Below are 23,355 nucleotides of genomic sequence, written 5' to 3'. Positions count from 1 at the left end.
TGCACAACCTGGTTTTGAATGCTAATCTTTTGAAACCACATGGTACCTCAGAAGAATATAGTATGTATTTTGACCTGCCAATAAAGGCCTCATCTGATGCTTCCTTATAAATAACTTGAGCATCCATTTATGGCTGGCTAGCGGGGGGGGAAGACCACTCTTTTTACCAATCAAAAATAGACACATAAGCTGATATATTAAAAAATAGTACTGACATCAAAGAAGAAGATGAAATAATGTGAAGATTGTTGCTTTATTTATTTTTAGTGCCAAAGCAAGAACTGAAAAAGATATATTAATATGCTACTTTGTGAATAGCTACCATGTAGAGATGGAGGAGCCTGATGCTATGAGTGATTCTGTCAAGAGCGAACACTCCCATAAGGGTTACATATGACAGGCTGGTCAGAGATGGGCCAGCCTAAATATGAACCCATTGGAGAAGGAAATGGCAGCCCACTTCAATATTCTGCCAAAAAAGCCAAATTGGCGTTTACAACCAAGGCAACGTAGACAAGATACTGGAAGATGAACACCTGAGGTCAGAAGGTATCCAACAAACTACTGGAGCAGAACGGAGTCAAGTATGAATAGTACTGTGCTTGCGATATAGTTGGATTAAAATCAGAGGAAGTTCTAACTGTTGATGGGTCCAGAGGTAAAAGGAAACTTTGTTGCTGCAGAGATATCTGTGCATTGGTACACTGAATGTGAAAACCGAGAACCAAGGTTTGATGTCTGATGTTGTCAGAGCAGAAAACTATTCTTGAAGGTGAAAGAAGAGAGGATTATGCCAGTCTGTAGCTCAATATTTAAAGAAATGCATGATTATGTCAATAGGCAATGCCAACCCAGTGCAAATAGATGGAAAAGAAGTTGATAGTGGTAGACTTTCTTTCTAGGCTCAAACGTTTTACTCCAACATTGAATAAAATAACTACCCCTGAAAGAACTCAAACATTTTATTCCAAGATTAAAATAACTACCTGGGAAAGAACTTGAACATTTTACTTTAACATTAAGCCCTGAAAGAATATTTTTAAAAGCCAGATAAAGGGGGAGAAAAAAACTCAACAAAACAACAGCATGAACACCTTTGAGTTTCAAAGTCCATCTGAATAAAATTATTTTTGCAGCATTATGAAATGTCAGTAAGTGGAGGGGTGTGTGTGAAGATTCTGAGAGTAGGGTAAAATGTTTGAAATATCAAGCCTTCCACAGAGAAAACCTTAATGTGGAGACCTGGTGTCTATGATTTTCATTCTGTGCAGAACCTGCTTGGATAGAACTTGCTATCAAGATATACCACAAGCTAGAAAGTAAGAAAACATTCTCCTTGGCTTCCCAGTGAATGAAAATGGTTGGGAAGCACACCCCCCCCCCCCCCGCATCTTATGGCTTCTGGAAATAAAACCCATGGAGAGTTATTGCTCATACCTTTCTTCCTTGGTGAGATTAATCAGTCTTCTACATTTCCGGGCAAGGATGAAACTGAAATTTAAAATAACAAAGTGGAAGAAATAAATCTTACTCCTCTTATCATTTAGTCAGTTAGATTTTAATATGATTGTCCTAAAACACATTTCCAAAACTTTCAGACTCTGATTAATGGTATATTTCCATATTTCAAAGTATGAAGCAGTACTGGATTTTCAGTCAATACTTCCAAATTGTTATAGAGAGGGAAGTTTATACATTTTTCTCAATTAGGGGAGAAAATCATAAAACGCACACAGAGGCACTATAATACAGTTGCTACAGAAAACAAGTGTGAGGCTGTTATGATATTTGTAACCCACTTATGGCATCTAGTTGGTGATTGCAGGAACAAAATGCTGCACTTAATATGATCTAGCCAGATTCTTATGACTTATTTTATTATTTATTATAGCTGCCCAGCTGACAGAAAAAAAGAAAAAGGATTTTCTCTTTTATGAGTTATTTAGTGCTGTGTAGAAACATCCTGCATTTTTCTACTCATTTTGATGAAAAATAATTTGCTTTCAAAAGAGAATAAGATTTCAGTAAAATGTGCATGGGTATGGTGTTTTTCCACTTCTTTAATTAATGGATGTGAATATCCTGTCCTTTATTATACCGCATTTGACTGATTGATTGATTTCTACCCTTCGATTAAATTCCAAGAGAAGTATGGACTTTTAGGAAAACCTCAGAGTAATAGAAAAATGAGTAGCAGAAAATAGTAGCATCATATTTTGCTATATATAACAATAAACTTAAAAACACCAGCATATTAGAAATTCTCAAACAATCTGAAAATAAGGAAGAAAAACTGAAGCCACTTTCACAGTGCATTAAAAATTCTGAGAAACTGCAAGACAGCTTTCAGTAGGTTTAATTAAACTAATGTATGCTTTCTGTTTCAGTATTTCTGTGTAACATATTAAAAAATATACAAGTAAACTAAACAGACAGAAAGTAAAACATTAGACCAAGACAAAATAATCATCCATATTTAAAATCTACGAGGATTCTTCCTCAGAGACAATTTTTCATATCCTATTGTATATACAGTATATATTTTCCACGAATACTCATGCTTCAAGTGTACAATTCATCTGTAACTCAAGACACAGTTAATTCCCTTTCAGACCCTGCTTTTGACCCTTCATCTCTGGTAGCTTCGAAGCAATTCTTACCCAATTATGGCTGGAAAGCTTCCATCGGGTTTAGTGTCATCTAATGCCAGACCAATTGGTGCATCCTCATCTTCAATAATCATGGAACCGCAATAATCTGAGAAAAGTTGCAAGGTGAATCTAGATATCAGCAGTTCTAGTAGGTTTTGTGAATATGATACTCCTCTAACAAAAGCTGCTGAGTGTTTTTTTACTATGGTCATTATGACAATAAGTATCAATTAGCATATATGTAACTGTTTTGCAATGAAACACATGTACTGTAATAGCACTCATGAACTCTTAGAATAGTCAGGAGGAGCTATCTGTTGGTATGATCCCAGAAAGAGCTGTTTTCCATCATCCTAAAATCTATTCACTATGTGGATACTGTGAGTTGAGCTCAGCATCATATAAGGGATATAATGGTTTGGGCTCACAACTGTGCAGTGCTGAGAACACTATAGGATTACAAGAATGCCTTCAGAACCACCATCACCACTGTATTATATTTAATCTTCAGGATTTTCTGAGCATCACATTTATTATATAACATATTATATAACTTTATGAGCTACCAGGATGTTTATTTGTTTGTTTGTTTTAGGTCTATAGATATCATCTGAATGCATGCCAGATTCTTGTTTCCCTGTTAAATGGCAGGCATAAAGAATATCATCAGATTTATGAATAAAATCTTGCTCTCTACAATGCACCACATTGCATTGTCAGAGATAAGGGACATAACACCATCTCTAAAACAACCATCCATCCCAAGGGTCTGCTTGACATAACTGAAAGTGAAAAAGAAAAAAAATGACATTTAAAAACAAGCAAGGAACAGGAAAACAATTTAAAACCAGAGTCAGCAAGATAAAATACACACACACACACACAGTTAAAACACACACACACACAATCACACATACATACATACATACATATACATATATATATATATATATATATATATATATACACATACATACATACACACACACACACATACATACATACATACATACATGCAGTGTGTGTGGGTGTGTGTATAATGTTTTAATTAGTATTTTATCTTGCTGACTCTGGTTTTAAGTTGATTTCAATATACGTGGTCTGTTTTCCTGTTTTCCTGTTCCTTGCTTGTTTTTAAATATCATATAGTTAATTATTAGAACCCACTTTTGATGGCAAAATGTTTGCTATTTCTTCCAAGAACTTGCTAAAGTTAAGAAGTGTAAGAGCAAAACAACAGTACATTGCAGGACACCTAAGCTGAAACACATTATCCCTGTTTGATCCTTTGCTCTGCCCCTTCAATTAACATGAAATACCTTTTTTCTTCCAGAATGCATCCTTGTAGTATACTATACATTTGATGACTGACCCCATAGGAATCCGATTAATCAACTGATTCCTCATTGAAGGCAAAGGTGGGTTAAAATGAATCTTCAAGCTAAGCACAGGAGGGATGGCACTAATAACATACTTGGCCTTGAAAAGAAATGCAAACAAAATTAAGTCTGTTGTTACATAATACAATAATACACTTGTGTGGCATGAAACTCCCAGTTATTACAAGAAAACTGACCCTCAAAAATAATACACATTTCCTTTTGGCTTGGTTGAATTGGAATCTCTGGCTTGTTAACAAGATTTTGTCTTGTCTTGATCTGATTGCTTGATATGGCTGCCCAGTTCACAAATAGCAACTCTGGGTGACTCACGTACAGTTAAAAAACAATTAATTATCAATGACAAAACACACAAAGACACAGAAGACACATCCAGTATATTGTGCTGGAAAAGGCACATGGCTTTTTTACTTCCCTTGGAATCCATTCATACTCACAGACATGTGGTTGCCTTTATCAGTTTTACGGAAACCTGCCGAACGCAGGATTTAGAAGTGCATCTAAAATACCTTGTTTAGAATTGGCAATTGTGCAGTGCAGTGTGGGGAAGAAAAAAACATTCAAAAGTAATGTTTATTTTACTTATTTGTAAACAATCTGCACAATATTTTATGTACATTAAGGCAGGATTAATAAGTCAATGTGAACAAACTGATTTTTAAAAACCATTTCTAATAACCTGTACCATTTTTAGTTCTAATATGTGAATATAAGATTTGAAATTATGCCACATTTATATATCTGGGGATGTCTTGGCTCAAAAGTAAATTTTACAAAGTGTATCAAAAGATTTTCAGATAAGCATGTTTAGGATTGCAGCAATCAAATCAACACAATAATATGTATCACAAATTCATTCCTATATCTATGACTGCACTTTGATATGACACCCAAACTTCTTTTGTGTGAGAGTTCAGAAGCATACCTTCCTCAGTGTCAGTAATATATTTGCCATTTTCCCAAGACTGATAAACCATGGTTTATACAAATTAATGCTTTGCCCACAAATGTCTCAAACCACAACTCCACCTTGCTTAGAAGTGTTCTTGTGTGGAACTATGATTTCTAAAGCTGTAGTTTGGATGGTGCAAACAAAACTGGAGTTCATTACAAATAAGAAGCAAAAGCTTTTACGTTCTCCCATTGGGAGAGTACTGGCCCAAGGCTCAGGCTGTTTCTATTTATAGTAACAAATTTTGGGATCCGAATGTACCCAAATACCATTAATAGCTTTGATTTTACATAATGTATTTCTCTCTTTCATTTCCTCTTCTCCTCATAAGACCAAAGAGAAACATGCAGATGTTAGAATTCAAATATTTAAATTACCTCATATCTTTCATGGTCCAATGTTTCTACTATGACACTTCCACCAGTCTGATCAATATAGGTTACAGGCTTTTCTAATTTAACCCGATTTCCCAGATATTCCATAATTTTCTCACTAATTTGTCCAGAGCCTCCAATGAACTTCCTCTCCTGGGTAGAGAATAGAAGAAAATATAAATGAAAAAAATAAAATGGATAGTTTCACATGCTTCCTATATGTGAATGAATGAACAATCCATGGAGGCAATAAGATGTTCCACTAATACTTTTATGATCTTTTTCAAAAAGCAGTATTTTTATGGAGGTGGGTCTGTGATACCTCCTGGCATTTGACTTGTGGGATCCTCCAAAGATCTCTTATCCCCCCACTTTCTTTAAGCAACAAGGATAAAAGCCATTACAGAACATGCAATGAGGCATCATCAATGTGCTTATGATATCTAGATCTTTTTTCCCTCTTATCGGATTACTATAGGCACAATGAAGGTAAGCAAGGGAGTTGTGCAAACCATTCAAAGGAACATTTTGGAAAGTATATTGGCATGAATTAAGCACTCAACCTCAAAGGTTGAGGAAGCACTCAACCTCAAAGGATTGAGGATCGTCTAAAAGAAAACTACTTTGAAGTCTTTCCTCATCTGTTTCGGTATGTATGGCAAAGTAAAGTGGTGCTACATGTACATGCATGCAGAGACAACAAGAAAGTCTTCCAGAGGACAGTTTCCTCGGTCCTTCAGGGAAGGACATTTTGTGTTTTTTGCTAGTTTCATGTACTGGTTAAGGCACCAGGCTAGAAACAGGAAACTGTGAGTTCTAGTTCTACCTTAGGCACAAAACTAGCTGGGTGACCTTGGCCCAGTCGGTCTCTCTCAGCCCTAAGGAAAGGCAGTGACAAACCATTTCTGAAAATGTTACCAAGAAAACTTGTCCAGGCAGTCACCAAGGGTCCAGACTGACTAAAAGGCACATTCACACATACAAAAAGCAAATCCATTGTACAGCCATCATCTGCAAGCCCAGAGAAAAGCTTTTAAACAAAGAGGTTTCCCCAGCTGTCAGGAAACATCAAGAATTGAACTACACATCTTTAGCATGCGAAGTGTATGCTCCATCAATAAACTACCACTTTTCAATTACTCCCCAGGCTTCAGCAAATCATTTAATTTTTGAAAGAACAGAAACTCATTGAATTACTATATGGGGCTCCATGAGAGGACTTTTGTGCAGCATTTGCACAGATTGAGAAATGACAGCATCATTGCCGTGAGGGTCCAATGTATAGGCGTGCAAAGAAATTAACAGTATACTCTACCTGGCCTCCATTGGTTGTTGAAAATATCCTGGCTGTACCTCCACACTGTTTAACATACCACAGGAACCAGAGAGCAGAAACCTCATGTGGCTCAGAGGTAACATCAACATTCACAAACAGAGTAGCAAACCGCTTGGCAGCACTACATTCAAAACCGACACAAAGAAATAATATTAAATCAAATGGCACTGTACATTCTGTTCTGCTTACTAGCAGATAGAAAAGCAATGTGACTCTGAAACCTTTTCCTTGGTCGAAGGAAACCACTGCTGCTTATCTTTCAATGAACGGAAGAATGACTTTTTTTTAATCATTGCTACAAAAAAGATGATTAAAAAATGGATTGCTTAATAAAACGACAGAAGAGAAACAAAACATATGAATACAAACTTTAAAAACTAAGAATATAAGAAACCAAAAAAACAAAAAACTATCAATGTGGCTAAAAAAGAATGTACAATTCTTTTTCACAAATAATACACATTGAGATTCCCCTAGAGAGAATAATACACATTGAGATTCAGACAACCAGTAACTACTGGAACTTAAAAACTGAATGGGGCAATGTAGGTTTTTATGTGAGGTATTTATTCAGTTATTGGGTGACACTTCAATATTTATACAGTATAAATATATACTTGTAGTATGAACATGATTAAAGAAGAGAAGTAACAAGAAGGAAGAGAATTGAACAGAAAGAAAGTGAAAAAAAGGGTGAACCTTCTAGAATCTCACTTGCCTTTTCCAGCTAGAATCAAGCCATCATATCTGTGTGTCCCATAAGAACTAGCTAATGATTTCCCACTTTGGTGAGTGAAGGGGAGCTGGGGCCTACTTTGCGCAACAGCCTCTCTCCTGAAGTTAGGTTGGCAACCATCCAATTCACATTCCGCAAATTGGTCAAAATGTAGCTTTTCTGGAGTAACTAGAGTAACCGTCCTGTTCTGTGCAGTTTAATATTCCAGAGACTTCTATTGTTTTATATATTTTTATATTCTTAATGTCTTTTTGACTTTAAATAGCAGTATTCCTTAGGGAATATGGCAGTTTACAAAATTAACACAAATAAATAATTGCAGATTTTAGTTACTGAGGATTTTTTACTGTGATTTTTTTTTACTCTGATTATTATTTTAATATTTATCCTGCAATATTCCTTTGAATATTGTATTTGTTATTCCATCTGCTTTCAAGCAAATAAATAAATAATTTATTCATTAAATAAATAATGAGAGGCTAATTATATTTTGAATCCTGTAATCCTCTATAACCAGAGAGCTATGAACATATGAAATACATGAAAGCAAAAGGGAAAATCTTTACATGTTTTCCTTATTTCATTTTTTCAGGTAACGTTTCTTATTCTTTTTTAGCAGAAAAACATTCAGTGCTTAAAGACGGAGCTGGCCTCTGGTGAGACTTGACATTTGGATTCTTTTAAAATTCATGCTTCTGATATCAGAGTAATATTTCTAAATGGTCAAACATTGGCGGGGGGGAACAATCCATAATTTTATGCAATACCGAAGACTTGTGGTTTGACAGTCATATATACTGCTCATCTCCTCCCTAGATGCTTTACCATGCCAACAGATAAGTAATACATGTAGTTTTAAGTAATACTTCTTTTCCTTGCTATTTGATCATACAGAAACCAATTTAACATTTGTCTGGCTGGCACTGGCATTCATGCTTGGCTTAGTACTAGCTGGAAGCAGTGGACCAGAGCCAAAATGTTTCCCTTGTTCATATGTTGATACTTGTATTACTTTTCTTTCAGAAGTTAAGAGGAGATTAAAAATATTCCCGCAACTGCTTTCACAAAAGACACTTGCACATCACACTGTTTCTGCTCCTCAATCCCACACAAAGCAATCTGAAGCCAAGAAATCGGGCAGGATACACTGAAACAAATCCAAACAAATAGAAGAATGCAAAAGAAAAAAAAATTAAAGTGTGCTACCCCAAATTACTGCAAGCTCTGGAGCAGCAAAAGCCCCTTCCTCCCTCTCCCATTTCATGCCAAAAGGACATTAAATAAATTGCCAGTGTTCCCTCTCTATCCAGATTTCTAAAACATCCTGGGTGCATTTGCATGGCCATTTGCACAAATTTAAAAACAAAGCAGAGCAGTTGCAGAAACTACCAAGCTATCATTTGGCCATTGCATTAAAAAACTTCTTTCTGGCTGTGATAGTGAAACAATAACATGTTAGCAATTTTACAACTAGGAGCCTTTTCCAGTAGCTGTAACCATGGTTGCATCTTGCTGCACTGGATAGAGTGGGGGAGATACACATTAAGCGACGCCTACAGAAAGGCATCGGGAAGAGTATTTTGAATATTGGCAGCCTGTGGGACGAGTGAGAGAGAAAGAGAGTGAGTGTCTTGGAACAATAGCAATCCTCTCACCTGCCCATCACTCCCCTTATCCATTGGGTGGTTGCTAGGGGGAAAAGACACCTCGAGGCAGCCTCGCCATTTAGATGCAAGGTGGTGCAGTGCTAAACAGTGGAGTGACTCTTGTCAGGTCACCCTCCCCTTGCCTTTCTCATGGACTGTGAGTTTATGGGAACAGCAACTGTGAAAACAGCCTGGTTCAATCCTAGCTCCATTTTAAAGTCATGCCAATAGAGTGGTATGAGCATATGTTTTTTAAAAAAATCTTTGAAGGGGAATCTTCAGTCAATCTTCCGCCTTCGACACGCTTCCTCTTTTATCTCTCTCTCAGCCGAATGCTCTGTCTGACGAAGCCCAGGAGCAGGGAAGGAGCAGGGAGGAGGCAAGAACTGCCACCTGTGGGAAAACAGACCTTCCCTCTGGATCACTTTCCAGCTGAGCCAGACCCAAATCAGCTCAGCTGCAGAATATAGACAACAGAGTCCAATTCTATGGACTAGCTCTTTTTAATCAGTCCAGAATATATGTACTATTAGTTGTCTTATAGATTTAGTGCACTCTGGGTTTCTGTGACAGCTTAGCTCAGTTTTGAACTTAACTTGACTCTTGAGTAATTAATAGAACTATGTAATTTACAGGACACCAACTAATCTCCATAATTTCAATAATTCAATAATAATAAGTTTGGCAAGAAACTTGCCAAATCTATCCAATATATACCCAAAATTCATGCATTTTCAACCATATAAGATAACATTCCAACATGCAATACTAGCAAATGCAAGTTTGCTCCACTGGCTAGAATAATTGAAATTTTAAAATATGAAGATTACCCTTCTGCTCCATTGCATCCTAAGGAGAAGCCATTAAAAACAAAACAAAACACAACAACATACATTTTGATCACAAAGGCACATCAGAAATAAAGAAGCACACCAAACACACAACTGTGGCTGATTTCTAAAGGAAGAAAAAGAAGGTGTTCTAGTCTGCCGAAATTCTTGGCAAAGATTTCATTTGAAAACCATTTTCACATATTTTATCTAGAATTTAAAGCTAAGTTAGAGGAACACATAGGATTAAAACTGATTATAAATGGTACATTATGGGCACTCTTGTGGTGCTTTCCAGTATGGCCTCCAATTTGTCAGATTCCTAAGTTTCAAATTGGTGTGGTTCATACTACATGCTAAGCCACAATGTGATTTATTCAGCTGCGGCTTAGCAGGTTATATGAACTGGACAATAGGCCTGGGAAATGATGATTTATGGCTTAATGCATTATGTAAGCTTAGCTACCTATGGTTTTTCAGTAAACCATGTTTAAATAAATAAACCTATAGCTTATGGGATGATTGGATGATGACATAACTGACTTTCCCAGTGACTGATTGGGAAAACCTATTATAATGGTAAGCCACATGCTCTAGTGATATTTTCCAAGTTTAGAGTTGTTGCTCTGGGGACCTCTCTTGCTCTTCTTTTAGAAGCCAGTGTTCAAGGCAAACATGGGCAAGCTTCATTTCATCATTTTGGGGAGATTCAAGGGATGCAGTGGCATGATGATGATACAAAGTGGGTTGGACATGGCTGGGAAAGTTTTCTATTTGAGGGGATGGTGATGGGTGTCTTTCTTTTTTAAAACTCTGTTAAGCCTATTTTAAGCTTATGCAAAAGTTATGTGTGCTCTCCACACAAGATACAGTGGAGGAGAGAATGGGACTCGTGATTCACTCTGTAATTTAGAAGATGGAACAAACTATGTCACTTATCATTATCTTAGGAATACTCATTGTTAACACAAGTATTAAATGCTAGGAAGAACAAATGTAAACATTAAGATGGACTTGTCATATCCAGTTTTGATTAATGTAGTATATTCCATGTGGAGTAGAAAGTGTGACCACCCAAACAACTGGACTGGGCAAAAGGAAGTCTGAGAAGAGGTAAGTTAGTGCCTTCCATAAAATTTGGGCTTCAGCTCTTATCACACCCAAGAGTATGGCCAGTGGCAAAGAATTGTGAGTGCCATAGTCCAAAACATTGGAAAGCACCAGATTCCCCATCCCTGGTCCCTGCTATCTAATGCATTGGCATCCTTTTTTTTTTCCTGGATTCAATTCAAACAGCTGATAATTACTTTTAGAGATGGGACTCCTGTCAAGGGCCACATTCCCTGGGAACCATAGCCACTGATAGGTGGGGCCAGAGCCATAACATCCTACAAATCTGCTTTTTCTCTCGTTATTTAAGGCACATTGTTAAGTGGTTTACATGAGACAGTGTTTTTTCTCAATGGCATTATGGATTTGATCTCTTTTTGGAGAGAAGAATGATTTATTTCATAAGAAGGAACAATGGTTTTGTTTATAGAGGCATCAGGAGTTCTCCAATCTTCTATCTATCTATCTATCTATCTATCTATCTATCTATCTATCTATCTATCTATCTATCTATCTATCTGACTTTGGCCTGTTCTTACTACATTTATTTGTTTCCCATTATTTAAAGACTTTTTTTCCAATTTTTCCCCAAAATAGCTAATATTGCAATTATTTTTTGTTTTGTTTTATGCTAGCACAATACATGTTTTAATTAATATAAATAAAACCATTGCATAGTATCCTAGGTATACTGTGTTGCAGGATCAGTAGTCTATAACAATGTAAGCCTATGCATGTCTACTTGAGAGAGGTTTCCCTGAGGCCAACAGTACTTACTTTTAAATAAGCAAGTATAATTTGCTGCTAAGGCAGACTTTTTATTTCTAGCATCACTATATGAAATGCCTCCTTGCTGTTGGAGGCTACGATCAAGAGCCTATCCAGAGCTTATTCAGGACAAGGCTTGATGATGGTATCCAAAGAAGCTATTTTAAAAAATGAGATTTCTGCAGATTTTTGCTTCAAAGTGATTTTATGAAGAAAAAGTAGTCATATGGCTTAAATATCAGAAGCGTAACATATATATATATATATATATATATATATATATATGGTATATGTGTATGTTTGTATGTATATATGTATGTATATATACACATACATACATACATACACCTCTGTATTTTTGAGATACATATACCTAACTTTTAATGAGCAAACTATCCCATCTAATTGTGAAATAAAATTAATCAGAAGCCTATTTGGTGTAGTAGATATTCCTTCTATCTTTCAAAATGGGTTACTTGTCATAGATGCTATTATTTTCTCTCGCATAGAAATGGTATATGTAAAACCATTTCTCACTTTGTCCAGCACACTTTATCTAGTAACTCTTCCATGGTAATTTTGTCCCATTCCTCTGCATGTGGTGCTTTCCATGGAGCTTCATTAGGAATCTAGGAAAGGAAAGGAGACACGTCTAAATAAAAATGACAGCATAGGGATGATTGTACAAATGTTTAAAAATCAACCAATCTTGTTACTAGACCCCGGTGCTTTTTCCCCAATCTACCACACCAAATGAAATGAATTTTACCTGCTCTTCAAAATTAAAGATTTTCTTGAAGTGTTTTACATCGGTCAGTTTTTATAATAATTCTGTCATTTATGCCTTGGGTTTTAGAGAGGGTTATTTTACTGTGACTTGGTAGATGAATTGCATGGATGAATATTTTGAAGTTTTTTTATACCACCCAAAGTTTGGTGCTAAAAGTGGTATAAAATACTGTAAGTCAATAAATAAATGCTTGGGTTGTAGAAACCCAGACCATCCAGACCAGAGAGCCAGTATATGGTGCAGTAGCTGAGTAGTTGGACTACAACTAGAAAGACCAAGGTTCAACTCATGAACATTCACGTAGTGTCTTGGGCTAGTCACTTTCTGACCATGCAGCCCAGCTCATAGAGTTGCTGTTGTGGGGATAAAACAAAAGGAAATTCCCACATAAGTCATGATTTTTAAAAATCTAATTAATTAAATCTAACTAATAAGCTAAATAAATATTTGTTGTTTTCTCAATAAAACAAGATTAAGCCCACCATTACTTAGTACAATAAGTAAACAGTTTTGGAATTGGGCTTCAAGGTATTGAGTCTCTTTCACTCATGCTCCCATAGACAGTGGCAAGACCACCCCCCTGCCCCCAAGTAGGGACTGAGGCATCTCAGGAGAACAGGTGAATTGGAACAGTGTTCCATCTGGAGAATGGGCTGCGTTACCTAGTTCTACTGATGTTCATATTAAAAAAAGACTCTTCAGCAACTTTAAGGTGTGTGGACTTCAACTCCCAGAATTCCCCACCCAGCATGCTGACTAAACAACTGCACCCATATCCCAGCTGCAACTTGTGCAAATCTTACCTCTTTCCCCATTTCATCCATTGTCCTCCATAGATTGTTGTAGTCCAAAAAAGTAATGGGATTCCACATTGGAGGGAAAGGCCCTTTGAAGGGATAAGATTTGCCCTATAAAGTAAATGAAAGGAGAAACAACTCAAAACTGATAGTTATTCCAACTGGCTGCAACTGAGAAAGTCCAGCAAAGGATGTGAATCCATATGCACAAGATTTCCATTATACTTCTGTATGGACCACAGTCTAAAAAAGGAGATTTCAGGATAAACGACAGATTTCCTGAAAAAGGAAAACTTTCCTTTCCACATTAATGCTAAGAAGTTGTATTGGAATAGCATCTGTAGGTGGCCAGCCAAGGTAGGAACAACTTGAACAGCTAAATGAGCAACAAGAGAGTGCCAGAAACAGCAAGAGCATTCAAAGTTATGAAAAAGGGATGCTGAAGAAGTTACGGTGCTCCCTTTCTGTTCTGCTTCCAGCTCTGATTTATCTGTTTTCCAAAATTTTAGGAAATGGCCTGTCTCTTTTCCTTTCCAATCCAGACTTGGCTAAAACCATATGATGGTGATGATTATGCGCCATCAAGTTGGTGTCAGCAACTACATAGATGAGAAGCCTATATAGCAGTGTTGTCCAAACTTGGCCACTTTAAGATGAGTGGACTTCAACTCCCAGAATTCCCCAGCCAGCATGGCTGGCTGGGGAATTCTGGGAGTTGAAGTCCACTCATCTTAAAGTGGCCAAGTTTGGACCACACTGCTATATGCCATTCACTTTTCTTACCCCATTCTCCCCACTTCCCAATCCTGTCCTTTCAACTACATATGTTTACTAACAGCAATATTTTGGCAATAGCAAGAGATAATAAAGGAGATTTACCTGCTCAGCCCTCTTCAGTTAGTACCTGATGCTATAGTATTTGGTGGACTTTGGGAAATTAAGGGTTAATTAAGAGGGTTCATACTTATACATAAAAATATATAAAATTATTTTCCAGTTTCAGATTAAATCTAGGAATATTGGGGATATAGTTCAAACCAACTGGAAAACTTCAGAATGCTACTCTCAGTTTAGAACATTTAAGAAATGCATATTAAGGTTTAGATATGTTCATAATAGTAATAAGCCATATAAGACAATGTATAAGGATTTAGTCCAGATTAGCCTTCTTGTTTCCATCAATACAACTTAATTGCTTTCCATTTTTGTTATAATTGGATTGTGGTTAGGCTGTGTGTATGTAGTATTCAGTTTTCATAAGTATTTGATAGTCTGGTTAAATTGGCAAATTAATTTAAAATGCACTACAACATAAGCATGATAATCTTATTACATATGTTAATAAATTGATCACAGTATGAATCACTGGATAGTAGAGATTTTATGGACCAATGTTACATCTCAATTTATTTGGTATCTTTAATAATAATGTTTGATAGAAGATATACAGAGAAAGATATTCTATAACATGTATACAGAGAAAAAGATAGGTGCAGAGACTGTAGTGAAAGAGAACAAGAAAGGATTAAGATTAAAAGAAGCAGGAAACATTCAGGGCAATTTTGATGGAAATAATGATGGCTTGGAAGTAAACAAAAAGAGCTAAACATGGAGCCTCTAGATTGAATTGAATTAAAAATAAAAACATTAAAAAAGAATTTAGATGAAATTGAAATGAGGAAATCCTGGAAGTAATATTTTAGAAATGTGTATGAAAATGACAGTGATATTTCAAAGTGTGCAATTGAAATGAATTCTATAAATGTTAGTGTCCAAGAAGAAAAGTTATGAAAACTAAGTCCTAAATGCTGTAAGAATGCTGCAAAAGTACAGATGGTAACTGGAAAAATGTTAAAATATGGATGCAGTTTTCTTATGCAATAGATTTGCTTAAAATGTGTTTAAGAACTGCATCTCTGCATGATGACTGGAATGCATTTATTGTTCTCTACATAAAGTGAAAGTTTATAACAGTTAATGCAAAATTACAGGGACGTTTATTAGCTAAATATGTCTGAGAAGGTATTTGGCAAAATTCTGATCATATGGTACAGGAGGTGACAATGAGGACAATTTGAGAAGTAGTATTATACCAGACAAAGGGTGTGAAGACCAAAGTTTTGCATTTCAGAAAGTCATTGAATAATGTATGAGAAAGAAGGTTTACCTTTCATTTGTCATTTTAGAGAAAGCATGTACTAAAGTGAATAGGCTTGAGCTATGGAATGTTTTGCATGAATATGGAGTTGAAAGTTGGCTACTGCATGCTTCAACATTGATCAGGGATTAAGAAAAGGATGTGTGATGTCTCCTTGGTTGCTTAATGTGTTTATAGAAAAATTATAAGGAATGTTTTTGTTATATTAATTGTGTGTTGGTTGGGATATGAATATACATGAACTTTTATATGCAGACGATGCTCTGTTGATGGCTGAGGACCCAAATGATTTGCGGTGAATGTTAGATTTATTATAAGATACTGCAAGGGATATAGATCTGAAAAGGTCTATGTATGACATGGAAAACAGAATGAATGATTGTGAGTTCTACATAGAAGAAAATAATTAAAGCAAATAGCTCTAATTGTAACTTGCTAGAATGTTTACTAAAGATGGGGAAATGGATGTAGAAATTTTAAGATAAACAAATGATGGTACCATGATAGTGTGCCATAGGTGGTCTGTTGCAAGGAATGAATGTTAAAAGAAGTGAACGTGGAGCTGTACAAGAGTGTGTTTCTGCCTACTACATTAACAAGATTTGAGAATTGGGTCTGTCAAGAGAAACAAATAAGTTCAAAGCAGTGGGAATGGGTTACTTAAGAAGTTTGTGTAGTAAAACAAGAAAATATAGGACAAAAAATGAATGGGTCAAGAATGAATGTGGATTGAATACAAAAGTGAGTGACCAGTATAAAAAAGTATGGTGAAATAGTTTAGCCTTGTAACCAGAATGGTTACAAAACAAATACATGAAAGAAGAGTGAAATGGGTTGGAAGGAAGGGGAAGACTGAGAAAATGATGGTTGGATAGAGCTGACAAGACCCTCAAAGAGAAATTGGTGAGAAGTTTAAAGAACAAAAGGCAATGTATGGGTCATGGTACAGATGTGGTGGAAGCAAGCATGGTTTGCAAGATGTAAAGATATGGGGAAGTATAGTGGATGGTATTGGTGTAAGTTAAATATAGCTATATTTTTGTTTTTATTACTTATCTCATGTCTAATTTCTTTTATTTACTGTTTCCTACTTCTTTTCTGGACATAATATAATACTGCTTACCCTGACAGGGAATAGTCTGAGGCATGCATGTATAATATCTGAAGAAACTGTATTTAAAGAAATAACATACTTAGAAAGCAGTACATAATCATGCAGAAATCTTTGTGTTTAGCCACAATAAACTATGTCTATCGACAGTGCAATAGAGTTTTAGAAAAAAATGAATGATCTTCACTTTAAAAAATCCTTGGGTTGGTCTGACATGATTTGCCACGGTACAGAAAGCTTGCCAAAGGAGAATTACAACACAGATTCAGTTGGATTTCTCAGTTCTGCTGAGCCTAACAGCATTTTCTAACCTAGTGTCTTCCAGATGTATTAGATTACAGTTCCTATCATACCCAGTCAGTATATATTTCTCTACTGCTTGCCTAGGTTGGGAGTTTTTCCCATATGTTCATATTGGTCTCATATAACTCTTTTTTCCCTCCCTCCCTCCCTGTCCAAAGTTGTACAGTTGATGGGCCAATGACAAGCAATTCTAATATACCTTCCCAATGGGTGAGTTAGTAGACTTTCTGAAATGATATTTGAAGGCAGGTAAGAGTCAATACATTTAAAAAAGAGAAGAAGAGATGTGAATGGTCCATCTGACCTGGAAGTTAGGAATTTGTCTGTCCCAGATGAAATTACATTTGTTCTAAAACAGAGGTGCACAAGCTTTTTGATTGGTCTCTAACAAGATGGTAGGGCTGGGGGACGGGGGAAACTAAACTGGGCAGATGTCACAACTATCTTAAACAACTGGATTTATCTATTGTTTACAGTAGCAACATTTCCAAGGGAAATATTTCCCAAGGAATCAAAAAGATTAACCTCAGACTGCTGGATTGCAGCTTCGCATGTCACTATGGGTTTGGGGTTGTAAGGCAGAGGTGGCCCCTTCCCTAATTCTAATTTGGATAAGAAAGAAAGAAAAAAAGCACTAAGATTAACCTTGCACAGACACCAGAAACAAGGTTTTTGGCAAAATTTTTGCTAAGCTAGGCAAAATTAAACTAATGGAAACATTCATCTAAGATCATCTTGATATTTTATTTTTGCTTTAATTAGAACAGGACTGTGACAGAAAACCTGAAAAAGAAAAACAGAAGCAATCTCTTGATGTGATTTAAAATCTATTTAAGCTGTTATACTCCTACCTTTGTCTGGGGAAGCTACTTTTTATTTTTATTGTGGAGCAAGTCAGAATAAATAATAGTTTTGAATGCTTACACATGTATCACTGAATTACTTCCATAAAAGAAACAACATAAACTTGCCTTGCGTGCCAATATAGTACTCACTCATTCCATTGCTAATTAAATCTGAATATATATATAGCTTTCCATGTTTTATTCATGAAGAAGAAACTGGCAAATAACATTTTAATAGATCAACCATTACAAAACAGAGGTGAAAATGAACTAAACATTTCTTGCAAGCTGTAATTCACAAGACTCAATCACCTTAAAAAACCTATGCTTATGCACACTTTGGGCTTTCAAAAATGCATCCCTCATATAACTAAATAAATAAAACATTACTATGTTATTACAAAATATAGTAATATTACCTATTTTGTTTGTTCTTTGCTTCATGAAAAAGTAGGAGAAGGGGGCAAAATACATTCAAATTTTGAAAATCTCCAGGCTATCACATATCCTATTCATCTTTATCCTCTTCAGAGTCTTCAGAGCAATTAGTGTATTGGATTCAGACTGGAGAGGCCAAGATTCAACTCCCCTTTCAACAATGGAGTTAATTGGTTGGAGGTTGGATTTGAGGTAGTTGGAGCCAATCATGTTCTGCCAGCCCAAGCTACTTCAGAGGCTGTGGTTGTGGGATATCCCATATATGCTACATAAGTGTCCAGAGTAAAGATGGGATATAAATGCAAAAAATCAATGAACACATGAGGTTTTAAAAGTGGGTAGCAGACAAGAGTGCTCTCTGTTCCTTAAATTCCATGCCATGTGTTCAATTGGGAGCTCTGAATAGGAATCATACTTGCTTTCTTTATCTTGCCTGTCCCATGTTTCAACAGACTCTTTGCCCTGAGGTTCATGGCCTTGACACTGGTTGCTGGTCATAAGTGACAACTCTGCACTGAGAACTACTGGCTCTCAGCTTCTCTCACATGGGCATTTGTATATATTTGCAAGTCTATAGTATTTGCAGGTGGAAGCAGTGGCAGCACCTAGCCAAGAGACAGTATGTAATCCTTACTGGGAATCATTAGACACAGGTAGCAAGATCTATGAGGTTCAAGGGATATAGATATATGGATATAGACATATAGATATAATAAATATATATATACAGATATTGATCCATGAATGCTTAATGAAAATCTAATACCTGTCAAGTCAAATAATACAAATTGAAGAAAACAATTCAACCATATTTTCTGGTTAAATGATGTTGCTCATTAACCTTCAGAATTCTTTCATGCCTACTTAATCTGAGTATTTAACAAACCATTCCAGAAAAATTATTAAAGCTTTTAACATAAAAAAAAGTTAAGAAATGGTTCTCTTACTTTGACATGATGAATAAGATGCTCAACTTCATTCACTTTGTAAGTCTCTAGTCCTAACTCTTTAGACAGCCGTAAAACACGGTTTTGTGTGGGTCCCACATATGCTCCTCCCAAGTCAACATACTTGACGTGCTTATTCTGGTTGAGAAAGATAAAATAGCATATTGGTAAATGAATATATGGGTGTCACTACATAAATGGAAGAGAGGGGAACATGCATGTCAATGCATCTATCATCCTATAATATTGATAATTCTTTGCAGAATGATTATAATGCCTTTTCCTGCTGGCCAGAGATATAGTCTTTTAAGAAGTCTGCATATACAACAGGGATCAGATTATGGCTCAAAGAAACATGATCCAGTTTTGCTGAAGCTGCTCAAGCTTGGGTAAGATTAATATTTATTTGTTTGTTTAATCAGTGTATATGGCTACCCACTCAGCATATGATTAAGGGTGGCATATGTCATTAAAAACAATAATAAATCCATAAGATTACATGATAAGAAGACAAAAAAGCATAAACCAAACAGAGATATATAGACATGGGAAAAAACCCTTATCCAACAGGTCATATCTCTCCCAGACCTAATGTCTGAGTAAAAACAGTTCTTTAATGTCTTCCAAAGGGCAGTCAGAGTTGACGCCAGGTAGATCTCAAGGGATATGTTATTCCATAGGGTAGGAACAGCAACAAGGAAAGTACATCTCCTGGATTCTGGCAAATGACATTGCCTAAATGACAGGACCCAGACCATACTGACCCTGACAGGTCTTACTGGACAGGTAGTAATAATTAGAGATAGAGAGTCCTGCAAGTAGCCTGGCCCTGTGCCATGAAGGGCTTCATAGGTAAGAACAGCACCTGGAAGTGAATTGGTAACCAGTGCAGCTTACGAATTAGAGGTGTTACATAGGGATACCAAGATATACCCATAACTACCCATGCCACTGTATCCTGGGCCAACTGAAATTCCCAAGTGGTCACCAAAGGCAGCCTCATATAGGGCATTTAACAGAAATCCAGTTGCAAAGTGACTAAGGCATGAATGACTGTCAGCAAGGGTTCCTGATCCAGGAACAGTTGCAATTGGTACACAACATGAAGCACCAATTTGAACAGCAAAATACTGCGAACTCTACATTCTCACATTTTATAGGGGAAAATTATATACAGATAGATATAGATATAGATATAGATGTAGATATAGATACAAGGTACTTACTCTTACTGTGTATGTTCTGCCTCCAACCCTGTCTCGGGCTTCTAGAACTACAACATCCAGTCCTGAGTCATACAGTAACTTAGCTGCAGACAGACCTAAACAAGAATAACCAAAAAAAAAAAAAAAGCTACATTGCACTTTTGTCACAAAGACATTCACAGCAATTTAAATTTTGCAATAAACAAGCTACAAATAAAAGAATTGTGAAAAATACTCTTTAGCATTAAATTAAGAATATAAGACCAAAATCTTAGAAAGTATTTTCAAATTCCATTTTATTCTGGTTTCAGAAGTGGATAGTACAATCTTGGGGGTTTAACACATGAGACTTTTATTATGTAACTGCCTACTTTAATAATGAAGCTTTATAACAGGTTCTCACAATGTTGTCCTTCCACATTTTTCACTTCTTTTTCTGACTCTTTTTTTTTCTTCTCAGTGCATTTTGATTAGTAATATAAGAACTGTCCCTTCTGGAGCACCCTGTAAACTTGATATTGTCCCAAGAGCTAAAAGAATAAAATTGGATTCAATGAATATATTAAAATGACCAACAATTTTAATAGTTTAGCTTTAATCACAGCTCATGAACAGAGCTAATTGTGAAGTACAGTTAAATATAAGAAATCACCTAGCATTTAAGCTAGTGATTCTTAGTCAAGATAGTGTACTCTGAAATACCACAGGAATCGCCCAAGGTCTCAGAGCTCTTCTGAGTCTACTACCTGTGGGAGGAGATAGTCCCTTTCCCAGTTTTGGAAGGACAAGCCAGAAAAGGAGTTCAAAAGAGGAATGCTTGAGGAAGGTAGGAATAAAGGAAAGTTACGTGAGAGCTATAGCTGACTGCTGATATTGATGGGGACCTGAGATGGTCCCCCCACTTTCCTGAAACTACTTGGTTGAGCCAGATCACATGCTTAGAAATTGGAGCTTTATAGTAATCTAGCATAAAGCATAGTAAAACAGAATGTCTGAATGAAATCATGAAATGCATTGTGGCATCTTAGTAGCAATAACTCTGATTCTTCCAAGATAAATAGTAGAATTAATCACATGGATCGATAAGCATAGATTTTATTTACACAAAGGGTATAGCAACATTTATTTTTTTCTTTTTTATTATGTTGTTATATATCTTGATACATTATACTGTTTCAGTACAGTGATGTTTATATAATATGATTAAAAGTTATTGATATTCTGTTATTTAGAAGAGAAAAAAGGTATTCTATCAATATTAATTACAATTTGGATGTCAATATTACAAGCATAAAATTATTTGGCTCGTTCATACAAAGTTGAATATAACATTGAAAAAAGAACCACTATGACTCACATAGAAGTATTTGTTGTATTATAGAGGTTTTGGTCTTAAGCTGATTACTTAATATTAATTACTCCTCTGTATTGCTACTTAGAGTGTGTGTGTGTGTGTGTGTGTGTGTGTGTGTGTTCATGAAAGGAAAAAATAGATAACAGAGCAAATTTAACAAGAATTAAAGTACCAAAAAGGAAACGGAAAAAGGATTTAAAAAAAAAAGAACTACAGCAACATTTAGGTAGAGGATAAGGCCAATGCTCCAAGCTTTCATAAGTAACCATGGCAACCTGTTTTCAAATAGCTTCCCCTTGGAAGATGCTACATTAGAGGAGATTGACATCCAAGGGCTTTTACAGAGCTGCAGAGCTTGCTCCCCATTCTCATAGGAATCTGTATTAAAATTAATGTGTGATCAAAACGTCAGCAACCCTGACTGAGGATTTCATTTTTTATTTGATAACATCAGAACTTACATTCAACCATAACATTCTTATAAAACATGATAGATGAAAAGGTAAAATAAGAGAAAAGTTAAATAAATTCTCTCAAACTTGACTCAGTTCTATAATTAGATAAAATCTGGTTGTAAAATCTAAGTTTTGATTGACAGTGTGCATATACGGTTAGAGAAAACCTTTTTAAGGAGTTTGATAAAGGATTTGCTTCATGAAATAAATAATTAGATATGCTCATTTCTTTCATTCTACTATTACATTTGTTCATCCAGCTTTTGAACATGTACAAAAGATAGAACATGTCATCCAGTTATAAAACTGAAATGACATTTGATCTTTTTAAACCATAGGCAAGTCTGTGAATTAAACTATTGGGCACTTTAACCAATGTTAGAATTTAATGCTACAATACTTTAGTCATTTACTTAGGAGTAAACCTCCTTGAAATTAATGGGACTTTTGGGTAGACGCATATAGGAATACAGACATGCACACACACACACACACGAGGTAGGAGCCCAGAAGCAGTGTCTTCCTTCATTGACCACACCTTCTGGAATACCCTTCCCTCCAGTGGTCCAGTCAGCATCTACTCTCTAATTCTTCATAAGGTTATGAAGACAGAAGACAGACCCCCCCCCCTTTTTCAGAGGGGGTTTGAAACCCAATTCTTGCTGGGTTTGGTATCAGGCTTGTTCATGTGACTGCTGTTTTTTGTTGGTTAGTTTTTGTTTTTTGCTTTTTATTGCAAACCTTTTATCGTATGTCTGTTTTTAATTGTTTGTAAACAATGGGAGTTGGGAGTTGACTCTGATTATTGCAGCTATAAATTGAATGAATGAATGAATGAATGAATGAATGAATGAATGAATGAATGAACAAACCATGAAATAAAAGGTATTATAAAACTAAGGAGCTCAAAATATAAAAAGCACAAAATCTATTAATGGCATTAAGCTGTAACTCAGGTTTGGTTGAAAGCCTTATCATCTCTACAAGGCTTTTAAAAAACCATAATATAGTAGCACTGTACACTAGGTAAAAGAATTTATCAAAATACATTAGTATCAACATTGCCAGTACTATTTTATAATTTAACATAATGACTTTATTCTTTAATATGAAAAAAATCATAGGTATTCTTAATCTAGTGCTACCTTA

The 23,355-nt window shown here is 35.8% G+C and overlaps 1 protein-coding gene across 3 annotated transcripts in view; it reads right to left on the bottom strand.

Moving 5' to 3' along the window:
* LOC103061946 (amine oxidase [flavin-containing] B-like) overlaps nucleotides 1-23,355 on the bottom strand; it is a 77,346-nt gene that overhangs the window by 37,375 nt on the left and 16,616 nt on the right. For all 3 annotated transcript variants that reach the window (XR_015796810.1, XM_088144741.1, XM_088144740.1), the window contains exons 2-10: nucleotides 20,419-20,513; nucleotides 19,193-19,330; nucleotides 13,397-13,501; nucleotides 12,341-12,432; nucleotides 6,693-6,834; nucleotides 5,381-5,530; nucleotides 3,971-4,130; nucleotides 2,661-2,757; nucleotides 1,438-1,491 (exon numbers count right to left, since the gene is read on the bottom strand). Coding sequence is in view for 2 of the 3 variants with exons in the window: in XM_088144741.1 (XP_088000867.1) it covers nucleotides 1,438-1,491; nucleotides 2,661-2,757; nucleotides 3,971-4,130; nucleotides 5,381-5,530; nucleotides 6,693-6,834; nucleotides 12,341-12,432; nucleotides 13,397-13,501; nucleotides 19,193-19,330; nucleotides 20,419-20,513 (1,033 nt within the window). In the remaining variant the exon portion in view is untranslated. The remainder of the gene's footprint in view (nucleotides 1-1,437; nucleotides 1,492-2,660; nucleotides 2,758-3,970; nucleotides 4,131-5,380; nucleotides 5,531-6,692; nucleotides 6,835-12,340; nucleotides 12,433-13,396; nucleotides 13,502-19,192; nucleotides 19,331-20,418; nucleotides 20,514-23,355) is intronic.

Source organism: Python bivittatus, unplaced genomic scaffold (assembly GCF_059951505.1).
Source record: "Python bivittatus isolate LINGU-HERP-01145 unplaced genomic scaffold, Pbiv_v1 ctg000350_np1212, whole genome shotgun sequence".
Classification (NCBI taxonomy): Eukaryota; Metazoa; Chordata; class Lepidosauria; order Squamata; family Pythonidae; genus Python; species Python bivittatus.
The sequence above is the reverse complement of the archived record's forward strand: the minus strand, read 5'-3'. Positions and strand labels throughout refer to the sequence as shown.